This window comes from Pleurodeles waltl, chromosome 3_1 (assembly GCF_031143425.1).
Source record: "Pleurodeles waltl isolate 20211129_DDA chromosome 3_1, aPleWal1.hap1.20221129, whole genome shotgun sequence".
Classification (NCBI taxonomy): Eukaryota; Metazoa; Chordata; class Amphibia; order Caudata; family Salamandridae; genus Pleurodeles; species Pleurodeles waltl.
Window position 1 is genome coordinate 422,530,445 of NC_090440.1, and position 22,805 is coordinate 422,553,249.

The window sequence follows — 22,805 nt, forward strand, 5'->3', positions numbered from 1 at the left end:
CCAGATGACCCGATTGGCGCTTTTTGTTTCTAAGCGCTAGAAAAGTAATAATTCTTTAAAAATTCATATCTCCGGTTCCCCTGAACCGATTTTAATCGTTTTTGTGTCATTTTAAAGATAAAAATATAAACTATTTTTATAAATTGGTTTTGGATTTTTAAACTGTTTCCTGTGTTTTATTTAATTACTGTTTTGTGATATTTGAATGCTTTACACTTTGTCTCCTAAGTTAAGCCTTGACGCTCGTTGCCAAGCCACCAAGGGTTGAGCTGGGATTAATTTACTGAGACCTAACTGTACCTATGTGGAGGTTAGTGGCTTGTTGCTAGGTGTAGGTACCTACCTGCCCTACCAATAACTCATTTTCCAACAGCAATGCAATGAGTTTCACATTTGCTTGATTTAAAGCTGTTGACATTATAAATTCATAACTGGACTTTCCTTGCCAGATAAATTGGACAGTGTTTAGCAAGATGAAAAACACCTAAGAGAGGAGGGAATGTTACCAATAAGCAACACACTTAAACATAGAAGCTTGGTCCTTTTTTGCAGTAAGAATCAGTAGAAGACATGACAAATGTGCTTCCTACCTCGGGATGTAGCTCCGTGTTAGAGCACATTCCTTCCATGTATGAGGTCCTGGGTACAATCCAAGGAATCTCCAGGGTAAGAAGCATTTTGTTACAAAGATATTTAACGTTTCAAGAGCAGGAGTGTCATTCTCAAAAATGATGACTCCGCTGACGTCAATGGCATTCTTATCAAGCTTAGTACAACATCAGAAATCAGTCCTCCGAGGCTATTCTTGTTTAAAGTGCATGAGATGGCAGTATTCTGCAGTGTGGATTATCGCACCATAAAAACTGGTGAACATTTATGGGGCCCGCAGACAATGCAAGAGTGTACACGAATAATACACATAGAAGATACATAAATAACTTGCATTTATAATGTCTCATGCTTGTGTAGATATGCCTTGCATTTCATGATGTTGGCACTTCACAGCCATGCATTATGATCTGAAAATACAGGTTTTCTGCATGCATGGAGCAAAAAGCATTATTAGCAGTGCACAATTGCATTGCTTGTATGCCCTCACAAATGCATTGCTTTCGTTGTACGGACTTATGGCCTCAGTTTAAAGACAGACAAGACAAGCGATGTAACGTAAAGGCACGATGTCTGTTTCACTGAGGCAGTGATGGGGACAGGGCAGAGATGCCAGTGGAGCTGCCGTGGCCTCTGTGCAAGGGCATCCAGTTCAGGGCAGTTCGGCCTCAGAGACCAGGGGATTGGAAAAGTCACAGCATCGTGGACGGTGATGGGACCTGACAGGAAAAATAAATTCGCTCACATCAAACATATTGGCAATCATGCAATACACCATGTAAAAGGGTCAGTCTGCAAGGCACCGCCCAACGCAGAACAAATGTAAAGCACTTACCAATGATATCAAAGGATTTTTGAAGGGTAAGCCTACAAACGAGTGAAAGTGATGTGCGTGAGGTGGGCATGGTTAAAAGCCCACAATAGGTACAACAAGTCAAGGTGCTTGCACTCTTGACCTAATGAATAAAAAAGCTATCAAACATCTTAACACATGCATCAATTGCATCTATTTATGTTACTCTTTAATTTAAATATTATTTCAGCACACATCCTGTTATGTTTTGTTTTTGTTAAGTTTTTTGCAATCAATGTAATGCAAACCATTTTGCAAAGAACACTGGGGCACTTTCAGAAAGTAATTTTATTGCAGATGCCATATGGCACAAACTCTGCTCAGGTGACCCTAACCTCTTTCAGCCAACAGGCTACAAACTGAAGTCCAACCTGGACTGAAGGTTCTAAAGGTCTATACCCCTGGAAACTCTACTTTTACTGTTTTTCTGTGCTCAAGACAGCTTTTGTGCTGTGAATAATCTATTTTGGATTTGAAAGACAAAACAAAACATTTTCAATGGCACATCCCCCCAATGTGCCTTCTAGATTCAGTGTATTTAGTGAGAAATAATACCACAGCTATGATGTCAACGCAAATCAGATTTTTCATTAAAAATCAATTGCAGGCTTACCTCTTTTCCCATTTAGCTTGTTAGATAGACAGAACTGGATGTGAGGTTCCTGTCTCCTTTCTCATCAACATTTATATTATGATTTTGACTTAGCTGGTAATGTTGGTTGACAGTTTTGTTCAGTCTTACACTGATGATGCACAGATAGACATTTGTTTCAACAAACAGACTCATTGCTGATGTGCAGCAGTTCAGCAATGGTTGACCCCTAACTTTTCTCAAGACAGAGTTAATAATTGTTTGGAAACAGAGCAAGATGGGATAACATCTGGCCGTTCATCATGGGTGAACCGCCTGTCCTGATTCCAAATTTCAAATCCTCAGAAGCTCTTCTGGATCAGGAGATATCAATCAGTGTAATGACTGATCAGTTTTAAATTCCTGTTTCTCTTAAGAAGGACTCTCTCTTCACTCCCAAGGGAGCAGCAAACTAATGTCACCTCCTCCCCTGCACCAATCATGCTTGATTGTCATAACTACCTTCCTACACCAAACAAATACTGCTCCAACCTGGATTTCCAGTGCACATACCTACCTGTACTGCCTGGCTATTGAGCAGAAAGTCCTGTTCAAGGGCCTTTGCTGGTGCATACATCTTTCAATGGGTGATAAATGCCTCTCTATGTGTTTCTCAGTGTATACAATACCTAGAACTCCCTATTCCAAAATCTCACGGTGCATTAGGCATGACCACTGCAGTGCACAAGTGTTTAGGTTCATCGTACCAAATATTTTGAAATAGCTCCTGTTGAGCCATCTTACTTTAGGAAGGCATTAAAACCCTTCTTGTTCTGATATCTTACAGCTTGGCCTTGGTCTTTTTCCGCCATTCTAATTGAGCTAGACGGCCTGTCTAAACCGATGAGGGGAGTCTCAATGACCACCAAACCGTTTGCTTTGAAGGGTGCTTAACAAATAAATACATCAATCAAACAATGATGATATAGCAATGAGTGGGCCAGTAATATCAGAAGCAGAAACTTTTTGACTATCAGTGTTAGCAACAGAAGAGCTTTCTTTGAGATTGCTGATATTAGGAAGAGCTCTCTGATTGACTCTGAGAATTGGCAAACCAGAGAAATGAGTCACATGAATCTTGTTAATATCTGTATCAAAGCTTGGGGTGATTTTTTTCTGTCATCAATTACAGATCTCTGAGGGTCACTGGTTATTATAAAGAATAACATTTTGAATGTGTACGTAAGACCTGACATCCTTGATGTGGTATTCACCCAAACCTTTTTCCCTCTCTTCTCCTGCTGAATTTGTTTTGGTGGCTGTAGGACATGACGCACTTTACTACTGCTAAAGAGCTTGTACTCTCTCCTTCAAGCATGGTAACATTGGATTACATCTAATCGCCACATTTAATTTACTTGTACATCCCTAGTAGTAGGTGCTAAATGTACCTAGGGCCTGTATCGTAAATGCTACTAGTGGGTTGCAGAACTCATTGTGCCACCTGCTGAAGTAGCCATTTAAAACACTTAAAACAAACATGTCTCAAGCCTGCCACTGCAGCCTGTAGTGTAGTTTAAAGTGCCAGTTTGACCTGGCAATATAAACCTTTTGTTAGGTCTAAACCTTCCTTTTAATACTTATAAGTCACCCCTAGGGTAGGCCATGAAAAAGCTCATAGGGCAGGATGCATTTGTATTAAAAAAACAGAATGCGTGCTTACGTTTTACATGTCCTAGCAGTGAAAAAACTCTTAAAGTAATTTTTCATTGTTGTAAGGCCTATCTCTCCCATCAACTAACAATGGGTTCCCTTATTACATTAAATAAGTGACATCTTTGGATTGCAAGCAGGTAGAAACTTTCTTTTCACACTCAAATGAATTTAATTTAAATTCCTCCTTAATAGTAAATTCAGATTTCAGCATTTTCTTGTGATAACTATGTGTGCCTTCTGCCAGTGTTCGGGTTTGTGTATTCATTCCATACACTGACACAAAGGGCATTGGGTGTGGACAGGATGGACTATCCTGCTGGGATGGTTGGGGCGGACCTGCACCCAGTCCCACTTACATTGTGAAGGACTTTGCATCCAGCACACACAATGGAACCTGATACTAGTCTTTTTTCAGGCCAGACTTTTTAGAGCCTTGACAAGGGAAGGGACGAACGTTCCAGACCCAGATGTGGGGTTAGCATAGGGAAGACCCCCAACTTCAAAAGCTGTCAGCGGATATAAATATTGGCCTCCAGTGCCACTTTTCAGTGCACTGCTGGTCCTGTGGACATTACAGAAGGAAGACTGTCTTTCTTCCCATAGGACTGCCTTGCTGCTTACGGCCGGCCTTGCACCCCAGAGGACTGCACTTCTGCTACCAGAGGACTGCCATGCTGCTTGAGAACTACCTTGACACCCAGAGGGCTGCCCTGCTACTTGAACGCTTCCATGTTCTCTGAGAAAGAAGACGGGACCCACTCCTTTCATTCCAGGCTGACCTGAGTGACTTCAAGGGTCAGTTGGCTGACTTACTGTCTGAGCTACAGTTGCACAATGAGCTCCAGAGGCCTCCTTGCAACTGCCCCACTGACCTGCTGCACTGGACCTGCAACTGCTCCTGTCTGAGCCCTGCTGGCTTCTGCTGGAGTGACTTCCTGATTCCCAAGAGGTGCCTCATCAGGTCCTGGATCATTGGCTGGCATCCGTTCAGCTCTTTCTTTGAAGAAGGGTGAAATCCTGCAATGTGGGGCTTTTTGTGACTGCAAACAGGCCCCTTCACACCAGGACTATCCTGCCCAAAATGAGCCTCTGGGTGATGCTCCAGTGCACCTGACATTTCGCACTACAGTGACCTCCAGCCACGACGTGCAATGAGAGATCTGCACTTCTCGCTACAATAAAGACAGCCTTAGGTGACCACGCTACAATGACAACCTCCCATGGTGCCTGGCCCACTCTTCGTGCTATATTGATGACCATCCCTGCTCCTCGTGGCCTTCTCCACTGCAAACTGGACTGTTAGCGGTGAACTTTAGAACCTAACTTTTTCAGCGGGACCAACCTGGTCCCTGTATCCGTCCTGCACTCCATTGCCATTGGCCTGAACTTGTGTATTTCACCTGGTCTTGCCCAAGCAGTCAACTTGCATTTTGGGCCTTTAGGTGCAATACTTACCTTAAATCTTTGAAAATACATATCTGCGGTTCTACTAATTGGATTATTGTTGTTTGACATTAAATGATTCATTAATATGTACTCTTCTTTTATAAATTGGTGGGGGATTTTTCTTGTGTTGTGTTTTTACTTTATTACTGTTTGTGTGCTGTATACATAACTTGCTTTGAGGGTATATATTGCAGGGCTGTATAAGATCCTGGGCAAAATAGACTAGTACACAGTACCAGATTTCAGAACATCAGTCAGAATGTTTTTGGGGAGCAACATGAATTTCTTCAGTAAATTACAGTTTATGACTGTGATTAAACTGAAGTCCCGCAATTCCATTAGGCAGGCAACAATGCTTCATTTATATCTTCTAAGAGATTTTTGACAGATCAATTGTGAAGTGGCTTTCAGCATCACCTAAATATAGGCAGACCGGTTGGTATGCAACCAGCCCAGCTACCCCAGCCCACTAACTCTAAGGAGAGCAAGGCAAATAACTATATGGCTTTCTTACAGTTATTACCTACTCAGGCTGTTCCTCAAGGACTTGACTGAAGATGTTGGAATTGGACAAAGGTGGTCTATCTAATTTGTCTTTGTTAGTTTTGCCTGAATATTTGTACTTTACAGCCCCCAGCCCTGGGCTACACTTACCCAAATCCTTTGTAACATTTCTTCTTGGTTTCTTCCTCTAGATAGTAACACACTGCAAGTTGTCTTATGTAATATGAATTGATCTAGAAAAAGTTGAAAGGGCTCAAGTACGCTTTAGCAAGTTAGGAGCCCAGCAATGAATTTATTGGTCTCCTGCACTTGGAAATTGTCTGTTTCCCCATCAAATGAAAGGTGACTGAACCACTAATTGTGCACCTTTTGAACGTCTGCTGGTTCTACTGGCACACAATCATTGACAGAGATCCAACCACCAAATGGCTGCAACCTTTTGTGATTCTGGAGGTTCATCTATTTGGAGGGAAGGTCTTCCAAGTGCAGACTTCCCCTGTCCCTGAAGCATGGAGGACCCAACTGTGGAATGCAATTGGTCCCTATGTATTTTTGATGATGTAGTATGCACTAAATGCATTGATATATATTAACATGGTTTGCATCAGCTGAGATGTGTTTGGTCTGTATATTTAAATGTGTACACTCAAAGTATTTTTTAATATTGTAGAATGCTCTGTTTTTGTTTTCTATGTGCATACTGTCATTCTTTATTTCTACATATCTAGGCTTCCCTGCAGCTTGAAAGGAAGACAGATACTCCATATGCACATTGCTCATTATTAATTGCAGCTTGTAGGTGAAAATGTATTTTCTATATCTGTGAAAGGATTCTGATTTCCGTGTTTGGTAGGTTTCAAATGCAAATATACAACCCTATTGATAGAAATAAAAGCATTGACTTCTGCAGATTTTGTTACACGAAGATATGCCCCACAGCTGGGTTCCTAGCGAAAGGTGCTACGGAAAAAAGGTTATAAAAGCTGTTTCGATTGAGTAGGGAAAGAGGGAGCATCCAGATACTGGGAGACATGCTGCCTCAAGTGCCACATTACTGAAGATCATGAGGTTTGCAGCATCTGTTAGAGGAGGTACTACAGGGGTCATTAACCAGGCTGAAAGTGACAAATTGCCAACAGGGTAGGCAGTGAGAATACTCTATAGCAGTGGTTTCCACTGTTTGGAAAATTAAATAATATTAAAAGATGATTAAAGTGTATATAATTAATGTGGCTAAAAGAATAACAGAAAATTTTAAAACGTACTGTAAATGTCAATGAATTTGAAATTGGAAGCTTAAAAATAAATTAGTACCTTCAGATTGGTTCATGGGAGCAGTGAAGGTGCATCAAACTGAATACAGTATGGACGATATGTGGCTTAAATTTAATTTAGGAAAGCTCCAACCTTCCTATTAAAATTAACATTTGTATTCATTTATTTATATTTGCACATTTGAAAAATGTGTTACCATTTGTAGATGTGTTTGATGAATGCTTGTTTCTGTAGTTTTTGTGTATTGTTTTGCGGTTCAAATCATTGACAGCATTTAGACTGGGATCCCCCCTTCCAGTAGTGACTGAGTGGGGGTTACCCGGATTCCAATTATGATCCAATGGGGGTCACTTTAGTGCAGTAATGATAAAGTGGGGGTCCACAGAAGTCAAAAGGGTATGAACCACTAGTCTTTAGTGTTGGTGTAGAAGCCTAATTATTCAGCACCCATCCAGGATACAAACGACCGTTAGCCAGCTCTTCTAGGTAAACATAAAGAATTTATTAGAGATAGAAAGACATGTACATGGAGGATGCTCGGTACTAGTTGTACACGAACAGCCTGATTAAAGGAAGTAATACACCATCTTTTATAGTATTAAACCACAAATATAATTCGACGTTCTATTGGTTCTTTGACATAGACGTATGATTGACGTGTGATTATTTCTCCATTATGGCTGAAGGTGGTTTTTCCTATCACACCATATATAGTAATAAAAAAAGCATAGACAAGGATTTTACATAAGGTGGCCTGCGTGCCCAATATCACGTGGTCCATCCTTGTGACAGAACTTGGGAACATCACGTACTCAGACTGGTACTTTCCAAAAGGGAGATTGCTTCAGCTAGCATGCAATGACTATGATATTTCATGATGGCTGTTCAGAGAGCAAGCCTTGCAACATAATGCGTTCCTAGCAGTAGCGAATTACATTTGTAGGCCTCTTTACTAAATGTTAGGCCTGTGCAGAGATTGTCATTGTGTATCACAGGGGCCACTAGGCATAGCGTACCTAAGAACTGTAAAATGCGATTCCACATTAGGCATTTATTGATAAATATATATTCAGAGTATATATTTTGTTCATTTTAAAAAATATACCTATTTGCTAGTGACACCTCTTATATTCATAGGAGTGTGGCTCAAAGGAGACAGTGGGAAAAACATGCCTGTTAGTTCTTTTTCTGCAGGAAGGCTCTGGGCATACCTCATGGCCTAAGATAACCTACTGGGTGAGACCTTAAATATAAGGGCTCCTGACATATGGACAGGGAAAATCAATTATGGAACTACTGATCTCACCACATGCTAAGGTCACTGTTTCCTTTTTCTATTTCACAAATAAATCCCTGCTTAGTGGTTAGTTTCTGAAAACGAAAAAAACTTCTGTTTTTAACTGCTGTACTGTCTGAGAATGGGGGTTGATGCTCACGAAATGTGGAGCTGAGGAACTTCGTTAACCTAGTTACTAAGCAGACTGTCACCTGATGATTATGAGCACCAGCTGAGCCACTCATGCTTCACCTATGCTTCACATATACACTGTCTTTGAAAGTGGCTCACCCACCAAGCCTGCAATAGATTTTGCAGAAATACAAATGTTGCTTGTAACTTCTGGAAAATGTAGACATATACTACAACTTTGGGATACATTCAATTTGAGAAGAAACACTTAGATTTTTGTGATGGACATGAATACCATGTTTTTGTTTTATAACTGGTGTATCTTTGTTCTCTTTGCAGTTTTGGAATGATGACAAATGCCTTCACCCAATGGGTCTTCTTTGCATTTTCTACTTCAACATTTTGATGTAAATAGTAGACTTTCTCTTACTCTTCAGAGATGAACAACACCCAAGTTCTAGACATCATGTACTGCTCCAGCCTCCTATTGAACAGCACATGTATGGTGGACCCCGAGAATTACTTGAAGAATAGAAGCCACAGCAGCTTTCAGTTGCCCACATTCACATCGGCTGCCAAGGCACGTGTAATAATCACGTTTGCCATCTTTGTTGTCTCGGCTTTTTGCAATCTAGCGGTGCTGTGGGCTGCTGCCCGTACCAGCCGTAAAAAGAGGTCTCATGTAAGAATTCTGATCCTGAATCTGACTGCAGCTGACTTGCTGGTGACGTTTGTAGTCATGCCACTGGATGCGGTCTGGAACATAACTGTGCAGTGGCAGGCAGGGGACTTGGCTTGCCGATTCCTAATGTTTCTGAAACTTCTCTCAATGTACTCATGTGCATTTGTCACTGTGGTGATAAGCATTGACCGGCAGTCAGCAATCCTCAATCCACTTGCTATAAGTGATGCAAAGAAGAAGAACAAGATCATGTTGTGTGTGGCCTGGCTGATGAGTGCTCTATTGTCCCTGCCTCAGGTAATTATATTTTTTTAAATATAAAATGTGTTTTTATCGATTTCTTATTGTCTTCGTAATCCTCAGCCGTTATTATAGTCAGGGCTCAGCATCACTGTTTGAGCCTTGGCACATCTTTAAACAGGTGGGCCATGTAAAACAGGGATAGTGCGACCTAATACAAAATAAAGTGATTCCTTAAGGGCAGCTCATTATTGAAAGGTAGACCTGATTATTGACCTGATTATTGAAGTAGACCTTCCATCTTTTTCTGTACAGGCAGAACTTTCTTGCATTTCAAAGAAGGGACAGAGATCTCCCAGCCGGCAGGTGCAATGAGTGACTGTACCTGCTTGCAGTGGAATGTCTTGGTGACCCATGGGACCCCCTTTCACCTATCTGGAGATGCAGACTAACTGTGTGCACATAGTTAGTGCATCTCATGATGGAATCTCTGCCTTTGCGCCCTCATCCATAATATGATGCAGGCACAGAAACAAAGTGATTCCCTCATTTGCATGCAGCCACACCCTCGTTTAAATTACTTCTCTGCAATCATCTGTAATCAGGGCCTCAGCCAGGAGTATTTGTTTTAGGGGGCATGGCTCCAATGATGATATTATAAAGGAAAGGTTCTAAACTGAAGTTTTTTTTGCCTTATATATGTAAAAAAAATTGCAATATGAATGAGATTTAATAGCACACAATGCATTATATTTTGGAATTTTTCTTTTAATTGTATTCTTCATTGAAGATGTTTGGGAGAATGTGCGACAAACTATATATTATAAAGTATGCTGAGTCAAAACTGGATATAATTTCAAGACAACATTACAAGGGGCAGCAGTAAAACAGGATTGATGTAGGCCCCAGTGGTTGCAAGGAAAATGCCTTCCACAATTGACTTATTGATCACCAAAAGACAGCAATACTTGGGTGCAAAAGACTTCTTGGCCTCTGTGCCAATGTGTTTGTTGCACTAATCAGATTTCTGTGCATGGCGGGGAGATAAAGGTCAATGCATGCGATCCTCTAGAAGCAATTCCAAAGAAGTGAAATGAAACACCCAAACAGCCAATGGCATGTCAGTGAGGCTAAAGTAATTCTCTGGGATGATTTAAGATGTGATTGACAATATACCTAGCCAGTGGCTGAAGGCAGCTGACCCAAGCAACTGAGTAGTTGAAGGAGGTTGCTTAATGCCCACGGTCTATGTAATAAAAACACCAGGTTGGTTTGACTCTCTTTAACAAAGAACATGTTTTAAATAACTTCACAATGTGGCCTAATAATGCCACTGAGCCTCACTTTCACCTTCGCTTACATTTTCGAATCCCACCAATTACTATCACTTTCCTTCAACGTTCTGGGGTGAATAAAATAGTTACCACTAATTTTGCTAACATCAGTGTGCATTTTATTGGGCTATGAAAATGCCTACAATATATTGTGAAGCAACATAGTACAAATTTATGTATAAACACAGGCGTGCAGTTATACAATTTAACCATAACTTCTTTTATTACCACAGACAACTTCGCTCACAGACCAGGATCATTAACTCATTCTTTTTTCCCTCTTCTAGCAGAAAACTTACCTTATGGGTTGACTCCTTTGTCATGCACTAGTCAAGCTTGCTCATCAACCAGTATTGTAGACCAAAGGCCAGTCACTGTTCACTTTCCTATTAGCCTCTGGCATTCACACTTTAACACATTGTGTGATTCTTAATAAATGACTTGCTCTCCTTATCCATCAGTTCCTGTAGCTATCAAAATTGGGGCTATACATTGTTCAGGATCACTGATTTACTTCACTAGGATGTTAGTCTATGTTATACATACAGAATATCTTGCATCACTTCCCAGAGTAGCAGTACACAGTTAATGTAACAGCATCCTCCCACTGCATCCGTGAATTATAACAAATCTTAACAAAGAGTGTCTGAGACAGCTCCTAATAAATATTGCCCAGGTTTTAAGACCCATCCTGAACACAACCTGGACAACAAGAGTGAGTACAAATCTTTAGTCACATAGTGCAGCAGTCTGATGTGAACTGTCTTTGGGTGCTAGTTGATTGTCAGCAGTGCTGAAACATGTCTAACCTGTGTGTCACATGGACTGTCGAAGTAGGTGCATAGACAGTCTTCACACTCTTAAATGTTGATTAAAGTCTATCATCTTCAAGTTTCTTTCTGCGTCCAGCCCTAATTGCCTTTCACAAGCACCTACATGTCACAGTGAGGTCGGTTGTCTCCTTGAATAGGGATAGCATTGCAGTCACAAGACCGAAGGAAAAACCTTGCAGGTTTCAACATATTGGTGCTTTATCATTAGTAGGAGAAAGTAAATAAAATGGTGCATATTAAGAAAAAGACTAGACAGCAGAAAGTAGCTTGGTTCATCACATATTCTTACACTCCCAATGGAGTGCACCATTTTGAGATAAAGGAGCTGCTTCGACAGTGGTCTCCCTCTTTTTTGCAGCCTACTCTCTAGTGCATAGGCAGCAGTCATGTGATATTGCATAATAGACTTCTCTAATTGATACGTTAAGGGTTTCTGGTTAAAGCTCTCAAATTGCTTGTATCACCCGCCTGTTCACATCGGAAAATCCCTTCAAATCCACCAGATATTATTCAGGGGAGATATGGAGAGATGATTTCAGAAAGTAGTTTTGAGTGTTTTAAGATAAACCAGGTTGTGCATTATAATATTTTTAAACAACTTTCTAGTGATGAGAAATTGGTCTCCACATTGCTTTGTAAATGTTGCCAATAACTACATACCATATAAGCAGTATTGCCAGTTCCCGTAGGACGAGATATGATCTCTTACACTCTCACATGTTGTACCTCCTACTTTTCCTCAGATTGATTTAATATCTCACACTCAGGTACACATCTATTCACTCTGAAACATCTGGGGCTACATGTACGAAGCATAAGAATTGCGAGTCGGAAATAGCGACTCAATGCGAATCGCTATTTCCGACTCGCAAAACAGGATGTATGAAAAAATCGCAACTCCATTTTGCGATTTGGTGCTGAGTTGCATTGTAATTTGCGAAATCTCAAATTGCGGTTTCCTAAATTGCACTGTGTCGCAATTTGCGAGAAAACACACTTCCTGGTGCTGTTTGATGACATCAGAACCAGGAAGTACCCCCCCAAGGAATTTGGAGGAGTCTAGCCAGCACAGACTGCAGAGGCACACACAGCTGAGAGGAGCAACTGCAGCAATGGCATCTCAGACTAAGGAGGCAACCACTGCAGGGAAGAAGACAAAACTCAGATTCTCTGATAAGGAGATGGAGGTCCTGACTGAGGAGTGCTGCCTACACCATGAGGTCCTGTTTGGCAAGGCAGCAATGAGTGTCCCTGACACACAGAAAAAGAAGATTTGGCTGGACATCCAGAGCAAGATCAATGCAATAGAACTCAGCCATCGCACCATCAAGGAGGTTCACAGAAGGTGGTACGATCTCAGGTCCAGAACCAAAGAAAGGGTGCAGAGGGGATGAGGGAGGTGCACAGAACAGGTGGAGGACCATCCACAGTACCACCTCCTACAGCTATGGAGAGCATGGTGGAGACCACTCTGGAGCCAGAGGCTGTCATGGGAATTGAGGACCTGGACAGTTCAGCACCTGGAACCTCCAAAAGTAAGTAACAAGTCTCACTTAATTACACCATTCATGGCACCATGCACACAAGCACAGTCCAAAAAGCATGCATTATCCAAATTTGTTCCATGCCTATATTGCAACCTCAAGGACAGTGCATTATGAGTAATGTAGTACAGTAGTCCAACTGTTTAGGAATATTTATTTTGATATGCCACACATCAGAGAGGCACTGACAGTGTATCCTCTGTGTCAAACAGGTCTCCCTCAAGTATCCATCGATGACCCTAGTGTGCAGGGAGATGACGATGCCACCATGACAGCAGACGAGGCGGTCAGCATTTCTGCAGGGGAGTGCAGTACCACACCAATTGTCCACCATGCACGTGAGTCCACTGAGGAGACAGATGTGGACACTGAGGCAGGAAACCTGACACGGGCCAGAGATGGGTGTGAGTCGGCCACTTCGAACAGCTGGGTCTGGGTGGAGACAGCGTGGTCAAACACAGGCTGCAGGTGAGGAGGATGTCACAAATGAACAATTCCTTGGACTAGAGGCATCCCTACTGAGCAGTCACCGCCTGCAAAATAAACAAATGCGGTTGATAAACCAGAACCTGCACAGACTGCAACAGACCCTCACACAGTGATTTGCCAATGTTGAAACACAATTTACCAACATGAACAACAACATGGTAAACCTCACTACCGCCCTCAATGACCTGTGTAGGGAAATGGTTGCGGATCGGGCCCATGCAAGGCGCAGAGAGCGCAACACTGCTGCACTTTTGGACTAGCTCAGTCAGTCCATTGGCCACCTAGCCTCCACAACAACCTGCCTGTCAAAGCGCACTGTTGCGCTACAGGTGGAACTAGGACATTTTGCCGGAGATGTGGCAAGGGGACGAGGGTGCATCAGTGCTGCAGTTGACCTCATACAGACCTGCCAGGCAGCAAGGGGTATTGGTGACACCCCGCAGGACAGTGAGGACATCTCAAGCGTGACCAGTGTTTCTGCCTCAGATGCACCCATCCTGCGTAGTAGCAGTGCCCGCCAGACATTAGTGGACCAACCAAGCACAGGCCGTGATAGGCAGAGCCGTAGGAGGGTGTGATGTTGTCTACCTGGGATTAGCCTGAGGCACATGATATGAATGTGTCTGACTTTGTTACAATTTACTTCTTTACTGATAGCTAAACGTCAACAGTTCAATAATACACTCCTGACATTAAAGGAATTTTGTGCGTCTTACATTTGTGAGTGCTGTAATGGTTGCCACGTACCTGCCAAAGTAGTGAGTTGCAATGTGGTCCCATCTCCGTCTGCCCTCCAGTGCGATGCTACCATCCCCAGGCTGTCGTTGTGGTGGCTCCTGCTCCTCATTCTCCGAATCTATGTCATCTAGGGTGAGATGTAGCACACGTCTGTTTGCTATGTTGTCTAGGATGGACCATGTCGCCACAATCTTGCATGCAGTCTCTGGGGCATACTGGAGTGCACCTCCACTTTTGTGCAGGCATCAAAAACGTGACTTTAACATGCCAAAGGTCATCTCAATGACGATTCTGGTTTGCCGATGTCCAATGTTGTAGCGCCTCTCATTCTGATTGACAGGTGTTAGATATGGGGTGAGTATCCATGGCCTCTGAGCATATGCACCATCACCTGTGGAATAAAACAGCAGATTTGAGCATGGCTTCACATGGTTATGCAGTGACACATATTTATGATATTGGTGTGCACTACACAGTACTTAATAAATATCCTTCACCAAACTCCGCACGTTCTAGGGGTTGGTGTATCCCACTGTGCCTGAATATGTATGCATTATGCGTGCTTCCTTGAAATTTTGCCACTATATCAGTTATTACATTATGGGCATCGCATACCACCTGGATGTTGAGTGAGTGAGTACATTTCCTATTGCGGAACACATATTCCAGATTTGCAGGTGGACATATGGGTATATGTGTCCCGTCCACACACCCTATTACATGGGGAAAGTTTGCAATTCTGTAGAAGTCCAATTTGGTGTTGTGTATTTCCTCCTCATTCCTGGGTAGGTATATGTATCTGGACATGTGTATGAGTATAGAATCTAAGAACCGTCTAAAAAATCGTGACAGGGCACTTTGGGACACCCCACCAGCAATTGCAATCACCCCCTGGTAGCTACCTGAGGCTAAGAGGTGCAGTGAGCAGAGTACTTGCACTTGTGTGGAGATAGAGCAGCTGCAACTCGCAAATTGTGATTTCTTAATTGTGAGTTGCAATCACGAATTGCAAATTTTTGCGATTCTTTAATTGGTCGCATCGCTATTTGGGACTCTGAAATGGCATTGGAACATACCATTTCGCTTTTTGCACGGTAGCAAATAGCGCTGCGACCAATTTGCGAGTTGCAAAACGGATGTACATGTAGCCCCTGCTTACTTATAGTCACACATGCTCATACATGTGTACTACCACTTACACATTCATGCACTCTCACTACTCTCTCTCACACACACACACAGGCATTTAGATATTTCAATACTGTGAGATGCCCACACACATACATCTCACAAATATTGAGTACAATTTTTCCCATCTAGTACAAATAACCACTCAAATCAGGCACGATTATCAGTCTCAAAATCATCACACAGTGCACTCACCCACATCAAGTAGATTAATCTCCTTCAGGCACAGTCCCCTCAATCAGGTATAGTCACCCTCCACCCCTGCTAATCATCAGGCAGCGTTGCACCAAAGTGCTCTCAGTCACCCCTACTGACAAGATGACTAACACAAGTGAAAAGATGACAACAAAACAAATGCTGACAGTCAGAAGGAGACTGAGAAGGAGAAGTAAAAGTGTACAAGAGAGAAATAGAAACACTATTTGGCAAAAGAGAGTTATAGACTGTTATAAAGGAGGGGAAGAAGCATGATAAGAGGAGAACATAAAGGCGAAGCTCATGCCATAAATGTAGGACACTTCAATAAGGAAAGCACCAGTGAGTAAGGATTTTCAAAGATGGAGTAATAGCAGCGTACAATGCATAGTAAAAGAGGAAAGAGTCTCTGAAAATGGATGTAAAAGGTACAGTGAAGGGCAAATATGGAAATAAAGATGTGAAAAATTAAATGGCAGAAACAAATAGGACCAGTTAAAGTGAACAGTAAATAAGTTATGACTGATTAAAAGGACAGTGTATGTGTGTGACATACAGAGCAATGCATGTGAGAGAGGGGTGAGATGCAAGGAGGTAAGGAAGAGATCAATTGAAAAGATGGCTATGAAAACTGAAGACGGGAAGGGCATGTTTGGGAGAGAAAAGAGGGAGTGAGACATGATTATAAAGTGAAACCGGGGGTGTCAATGGTCCAGCGTGATTACCACTATGTAAAGAATATCAAAATAATAATATTGCAAGAGAAGAGGGGCACTAAGACAGAATGAAGAGACCAACTAGAAGACAGCAGAGGCACAGAGGGCAGATACATTGTAATGACAGTGAGTGAGCGAGGATACATAAAAAGTGATTATCAAGGAAAAAAGAGAAGTAGGCGGGAAACGTCATATGCAGTGTGCTAAATGAGAGAAAATGTGTCGGGAATTATCACCCTAAATGCAGTGTTTAACATTAGAATTATATTTCAAATTAATGTTTTAAGGCCATGCAGCAACGCTCTGACGTCTTTCATCTGCTCTGTGCAGAAACTGAGAACGTGCTCCCAGCTGTCATGCCCAATGTCATTCATTTAGGACAACAATCTCAACTTTGAAAAAAATGTCCTCCGTTCACTGGCTTCTAAGGATTAGGCTTGCAGGCCATGGCCCTCTAAAACAGCAGTCCCTGGAACACCTGACAGATATGGTTACAACTTGATTGGCATTAAATCACAAGAAATTATTCAGTGCAAACTACACAACGAAAGGGAGCCTTGAGGAGGTGAGTGTAAACATGTGTGTTTGCGGCATCAAAGATCTGCCTTTGTCTGGATTGGCCGACTATCTATCCTGCAATGAGTTAATAGTGCAAGGGGAATCTGGAACACATCGGACTTCTTTACACACCCATCAACAATATGCCTATTACCAGCGTAAGGCAACATCATTTGTCTTTCTGGCGCTGCTGCTGTTGCTCAAGATGGCAGGGACAAATGTGCCCCTGTAGTGTGCCAGCATAGTCAGGTCCCCCCTATTTATAGAGTGTACACTATGTCTGGAGGGTAATCACCAACATTCAAACCTCCACCTGCCTCTATCACTGCGCTCTTTCCGTATCTTATTCTAAAACAAATGTGTAAAAGTGTCTCGCCTTAAGGAGTGGAAAAGGTCCACTAGGAATGCAGATCAATAATCATGTGTCTTCCATTGTTGTTTTTTAGCCACAGAAGGGGCAGCCTTTCCAGCAGTTCCGTATGTGAAGTCGGGTCCCTCAAGCAGTTAGGATGGTATATTTTTCCAGCAGAGGTACAAACTGGCAATCCTACCTCATAGTCAAAAGCAATTACAGGCTCCCAGGGTCTAAAAAAGGCCCACTTCTCCTGTCCCAAGGCCCAGGCATGCACACCTTTCGGTGCAGTGAAACTGAAACTCTGCTCTCTGCAAGGATGACTCATCTGTGGAGTCAAACACCCATAAGGCTGAGGCCAGAGCCAGCCACCAGAACAAGGCAAAAACAGTTGTGACTTACCATTCAGTATGCAGATGAATGAAGATGTGATTGAGTGTCCTGTGTGTGTGGCTGTATGGGTGGAATGCACAAGGGGAGCTGTCAGTCAGCACAGACCAGATGTGGATTGGAGACAGGTTGTAAGGCACAGATGGCAGTAAGTACAGAGAAATGTCCACTTTCAAAAAGTGCCATTTCTAAAATAGTAATATTAAATCCAACCTCACCAGCAAGCAGGAGTTTTTATCACCATTCTGGCCATACTAAACATGTCAGGGCGACTCCTTCCAGATCAGAATCTACCACCATATATGAGGGAAGTTCTAATGTTGGTCTAATGCTAGTCTATGAAAGGAGCAGGCCTCACAGTAGTGGAAAACGAATTTGTGAGTTTTTCACTACCAGGACATTTAAAACACAGAAGTACATGTCCTGCCTTTTACTTACTTAGCACCCTGCCCTATGCGTTACCTAGGGCCTACCTTATATGGAGAAAAAGAGGAGTTTAAGGATTGTCAAATAGTTTGAAATGCAAAGTTGAAGTGGCAGTGAAACTACACACACAGGCCTTGCAATTGCAAGGTTAAGCGGCTACTTATGTTGGTGGCACAATCGGTGCTGCAGGCCCACTAATAGCATTTAATTTATGGCCCTGCGCACAAGTAATGCACTTTACTAGGGACTTACAAAGAAATTAAATATGCCAATTGTGTATGAGCTAATGTTACCATGTTTTTTAGGGCAAGAGCACATGCACTTAAGCACTGGGTAGCATCTGTAAAGTGTCCAGAAATCTAAAGCCAACAAAAATGAGGTCAAAAAAGGAGGAGGAGGAAGGGAAAAAGTTTGAGGTGCTCCTTCAGAGAGGGCCATTTTCCAACACCAATATATTGAGCTACTTGTATTTCTCATAATTGTCTTTGTTTTCTTATTCTTGGGACGTACGGGTAACTTTGCTGTGATAAGCCCTGTTTGGCAGTGGTGTAGGCAAAATGATGAGGCCTCCTGCAGAAAGTGATGAGATGGCTTGAGTCTCCCATATTTCACATATATTAATTGGTTTTGGGCTCATGGGGGGCTCTGGAAGGGTTGGGGCTCCGGGCCCCTACTGGGTTGGTGGTGCCACTGCGCTGCAGGGGCTGCAGGGACTTCTGTTATGCCCCTGTTGTTTGGAGCAGAAAAGACTTGCACAAACAGTGAAATCTGATGTATGCTATATGAGTTGAGTGGTATTTGGAAAAAAATGTATGTGCCTTACAGGGCTATGGCAGAGGAGCGTCACCTCACAGCTGAGTGGCAGCAGAAAAATAAAATGATATAAAAGTATTTTATTATCATTTTATTTTTCCACTTAGCTAGGCGAGGCAGGGCCAGCATCCTCTGCATCAGTTGGGAGTGTTAGGTGCACTCTAAGTATGCATGTTGGTTTGGGCGTCTGTCTTAGGCCAGTCAAACTGGTATGTGCACTTAGAACTCTCCAACTGGGCTGTGTTGCACATCTGGGTGGAGACCAAGTGCAGGCTCCCACTCCCTCACTGAGCCGCATTGTGGCCCGCTCAGGCCAATCCCGGCACTTCTCTCATGCTGAGTAACAGCATGAGAGAAGGGTCTGGAATGGGTGGGAAGGGGAGCAAAGCACAGAAGCACTGAGGCGGCAGGAGTGGTGGGAGCAGAGGAACACCGTGGTGGCAGGTGTCCCTCCAGCCCCCGTTCTGCATGCTGTTCAACCCACCCTTTCTGGCAGCAGCTGCCTCTGGTGCCTTATAGAAAACAAATAGATGTCGATGCAAGACTTGAAGGGTGCAGGAATTTCTTTCTCTTAAAGTGAAATTGGATGTAAGTGAGACGCAATATCCTAGTAATATTCCCAGTGCAACGTGCAGAAAATGAATGAATGAACTCACTGTTTTCCTTTGTTGCTGCGCTTTCAGTCATTGATGAAACATTATGTTATCGAAGTATATACTTGATCAGAAGGTGAAACATTTCACATTGGAGTAGCAAGAAAAGTCCACAATTTTATGTGGAAGCCCACTTTCTCATAGTAGGTGCATTACTTATTGTGTGTTGCAAGGACAATCTAAGCAACTTCACTCGCACCTACCCAGTAGTCTTTATACTTTCCCCAAGGAGAACACGAAATAAAATATAATAGAAATAAGTATTTTATATGCCTGTAAAACTGGTGTGATTTGTAAGACAAAATGTAACTTGTAGCACTATTAACCTCAGATTCATCGAAATTCTCTAGCTATACTCGTAGTTTATTAACACATTAAATCAAATCTATATTAGGTACAGTTTCAGTTTTGTTTGAAGGTAAGCTGCGATGTCTACCCATAGACTATTATTCACGTGGAAATGACAGCAAATACAGCCATGCAAAGAATTAAAAAACTAGTGAAATACATGAAATATTCTTGATAATGAAATCATAACAAATAAAACCCTCGCTGGACTAATTCCTAGTAAACTATTCCGCATATTTTTTTTTTATCCGAAGTGATTTAGGCTTAAGAAATATGTATTGGTGATTAATAGAGGAAGAATAAGATATACACAAGATATTTTCTATAAGGTATAAAAATGACAGGGACGCTGGCGAACTGATTCTCAAAAAATTTGTAAATATGCACGTGTAGGTTTACTTCCCTAATTTGGGACCAAAGTAGAATTATAACTTTTTTTAAAAATTCACAACGTTTTCTAAGAGAGTTCCTGAAAACCTAGAAAGGCTGCAGATTTAAGAGTAGATCTGGAAACATTTTGCATTTTGCAAATTGCATGAGCAAATGTATGTGTGTGCAATATTACTGAAGCCTCAGGGTATTATGACCAATGAGATTGATTTCTAGATGTAAATATAAATCTTGTGAAATTCTGTGGACTCCTATGCCTATATTTCGCATTGGCCTGTTCGTCAATATTTTACTCAGAATTTTTGCACTGGCATTTAACATTGATAGTGTCCTATGAAATCTGATATCAGCAAGATTTCTGATTGTGCGATCACTGTGAGCAAGGGTTCCCTTATTTAAGTAAGTAAGCAATCCCCCTCCCATGACGACTCAATGTGTACATTTCATAATTCCTCTGAGAGTATTCCTAAAATTGTACTGTGACTCCATTGCCTCAGGTGTTTTCCCATTTTGTAACCTCTAGGGTGCATCTGTTAAAAGTTCTATTATGATTGGGGTTTAAAGCATGTCTTTCTGTTCCATTCTACACCTTGATACTTCTAAACACTCTCGAAAGCGCGCCACTTTAGGTTCCTCTTTTCAACAATATGTATACACTTGTAGGGAATGAATGCAGCATTCCTCCTTTATTCCCTTCTGCGTGACTGCCTGCTCTTCCCTTCTTTCTTTGAACTGGGCAATGTATATCTGTAGGTCTCTCTCTCTTCAAAAGCTATACAGGTGAGCTGTAGGTGATCAGTCTGTAAGGACATGGGCGTGATTTTTTTTTTAGCGTGGTCCATGTGTCCTCCAACTATCTTTTGATCTTTACTATTTGTTCTATTTTTCCGTAATTAGAATTCACACCCCACACTTTCCGGTTGCTGCAGTGTTCTCTGTTGTTCTGCCAAAGTGCTTTCTAATTGTATCTAGTATCAACGTTTTAGCCATGTATTCTTCTTCCAGATCTACTCTGAGTGCTTCCAATTAATTAGCCAGGCTCTGTGGATTGTCAGTCTTTATCAAAATACTGTTAGTTTATGTCCTTAACCCCTTCTACAAGAGTCCGGTCTGTCAGCGCCTCCGAAATGAGGTACCGAGTAGTCACTGTGGACCTGTCATCTGCATTTGTGCAAGGGCACAAGCAGTGGAGAACGACTAGGCAGCTATTTGCACAGGTAGAATGTGCTTCTGAACCTGGTAACCAAAATCAGTGTACATTCCAGGCTACCATCTCCAGCATGGAGGAGGGGTGAATAGCCAGTGCTTTATTTGTAAAACAATAAGTAATGCGTCCAAAGTTTTGTTCAAAAGCCGGCCGTCGTGCTAAGGAAAGCCAGTGTGGCCTGATACCAAGGCTTCATAAACGAGACTCAGCATCATGCATCGTTCATCCATCACAGATATTCCATGCCTTTTTACTTGACTAATGCAGGCTATTTTTAATCCTTTCGTCTCTCTTTGTCACTGTTTTAGGCTGAGCTCATCTGCTACCACCAGCAAAAATTAAATGCAGAATAGCAAGACAACACTCTGTCCATGGGATGTTGTACCCTTCATATGTCCATCAGTCCTGTTTACTCCATAACCCCTCTGAGTCCTTCTGCCATACATGGTGTGGTACCGCCTTAACCTTGGTGTCTGTCCGCCTATCCATCAAGGATAAAATTCAGGTCCACAGCCCACTTCATTACGACATCTAGATGTGGTGTCACAAGGAGGTGCTCACAAAAGAACTGCTTCTCTTCCTTGTTTGGAGCATATATATTTATAAGAAATAGTTCCACTCCATCCATTAATCCAAAGACATTAACATACCTTCTGCTCTGATTTTCTGTCACATCACACATTCGGAACAGGACCTCAGCAGCCATTCACGTCATTACCCATCAGTTTTGTGTAACTTGAGTAAAAAGCTACATAAATGTTGATCCCACTTACGTTCTGCATACGTAATTTTCTTAATCCTTGCACTACACTATCTGCATTTGGTCTCCTTCGTTCTCCCCTTTCAATAACTGGGTAGCCTGTGTACTCAAAGTCTTGGCCCTTCACCCTCTGAACTTTCCAGTTTTTCCTCTATGTGCTTAACCGTCATCTATAATTGTCAGGGATGCAACCATAGACTCAGAACGAGCTTGCCTCCCCCCATTGGCATAACAAGGCCCCCACAGCCCCTGCAGTGCAGATGGTCCCCAAGCTCCAGGGGGCCCCCTCAGCACAGTACATTTTGCACAGCAACAGGCCCCTGACAGTGTCCAGTGGGTAGGGGCCCCCACAAGGTACATTGCAGAGGGGCCCCTTGAAGTTTCGTTACGCCCGTGCCTTCATCCCTCCCTCATGTAGACATCAGAACCAGTAACCTTCAACATCCCATACTTAATTTTCCTCATGAACTACACAGTGAGGATGCTAAATGTATTGTGACCCCCCTAAAATCATTCTATGCCACTTTTTAATATGAAGATGAACAGTGACAATAATAAAAAAAAGCG

The 22,805-nt window shown here is 42.3% G+C and overlaps 1 protein-coding gene across 1 annotated transcript in view; it reads left to right on the forward strand.

The window, feature by feature from the left end:
* The window catches only part of LOC138283214 (gonadotropin-releasing hormone II receptor-like), a 246,447-nt gene that overhangs the window by 63,382 nt on the left and 160,260 nt on the right, over positions 1 to 22,805 (forward strand). Inside the window, exon 2 of the mRNA XM_069221260.1 lies at positions 8,722 to 9,361. Coding sequence (XP_069077361.1) covers positions 8,822 to 9,361 — 540 coding nt within the window. The 5' untranslated portion in view covers positions 8,722 to 8,821. The remainder of the gene's footprint in view (positions 1 to 8,721; positions 9,362 to 22,805) is intronic.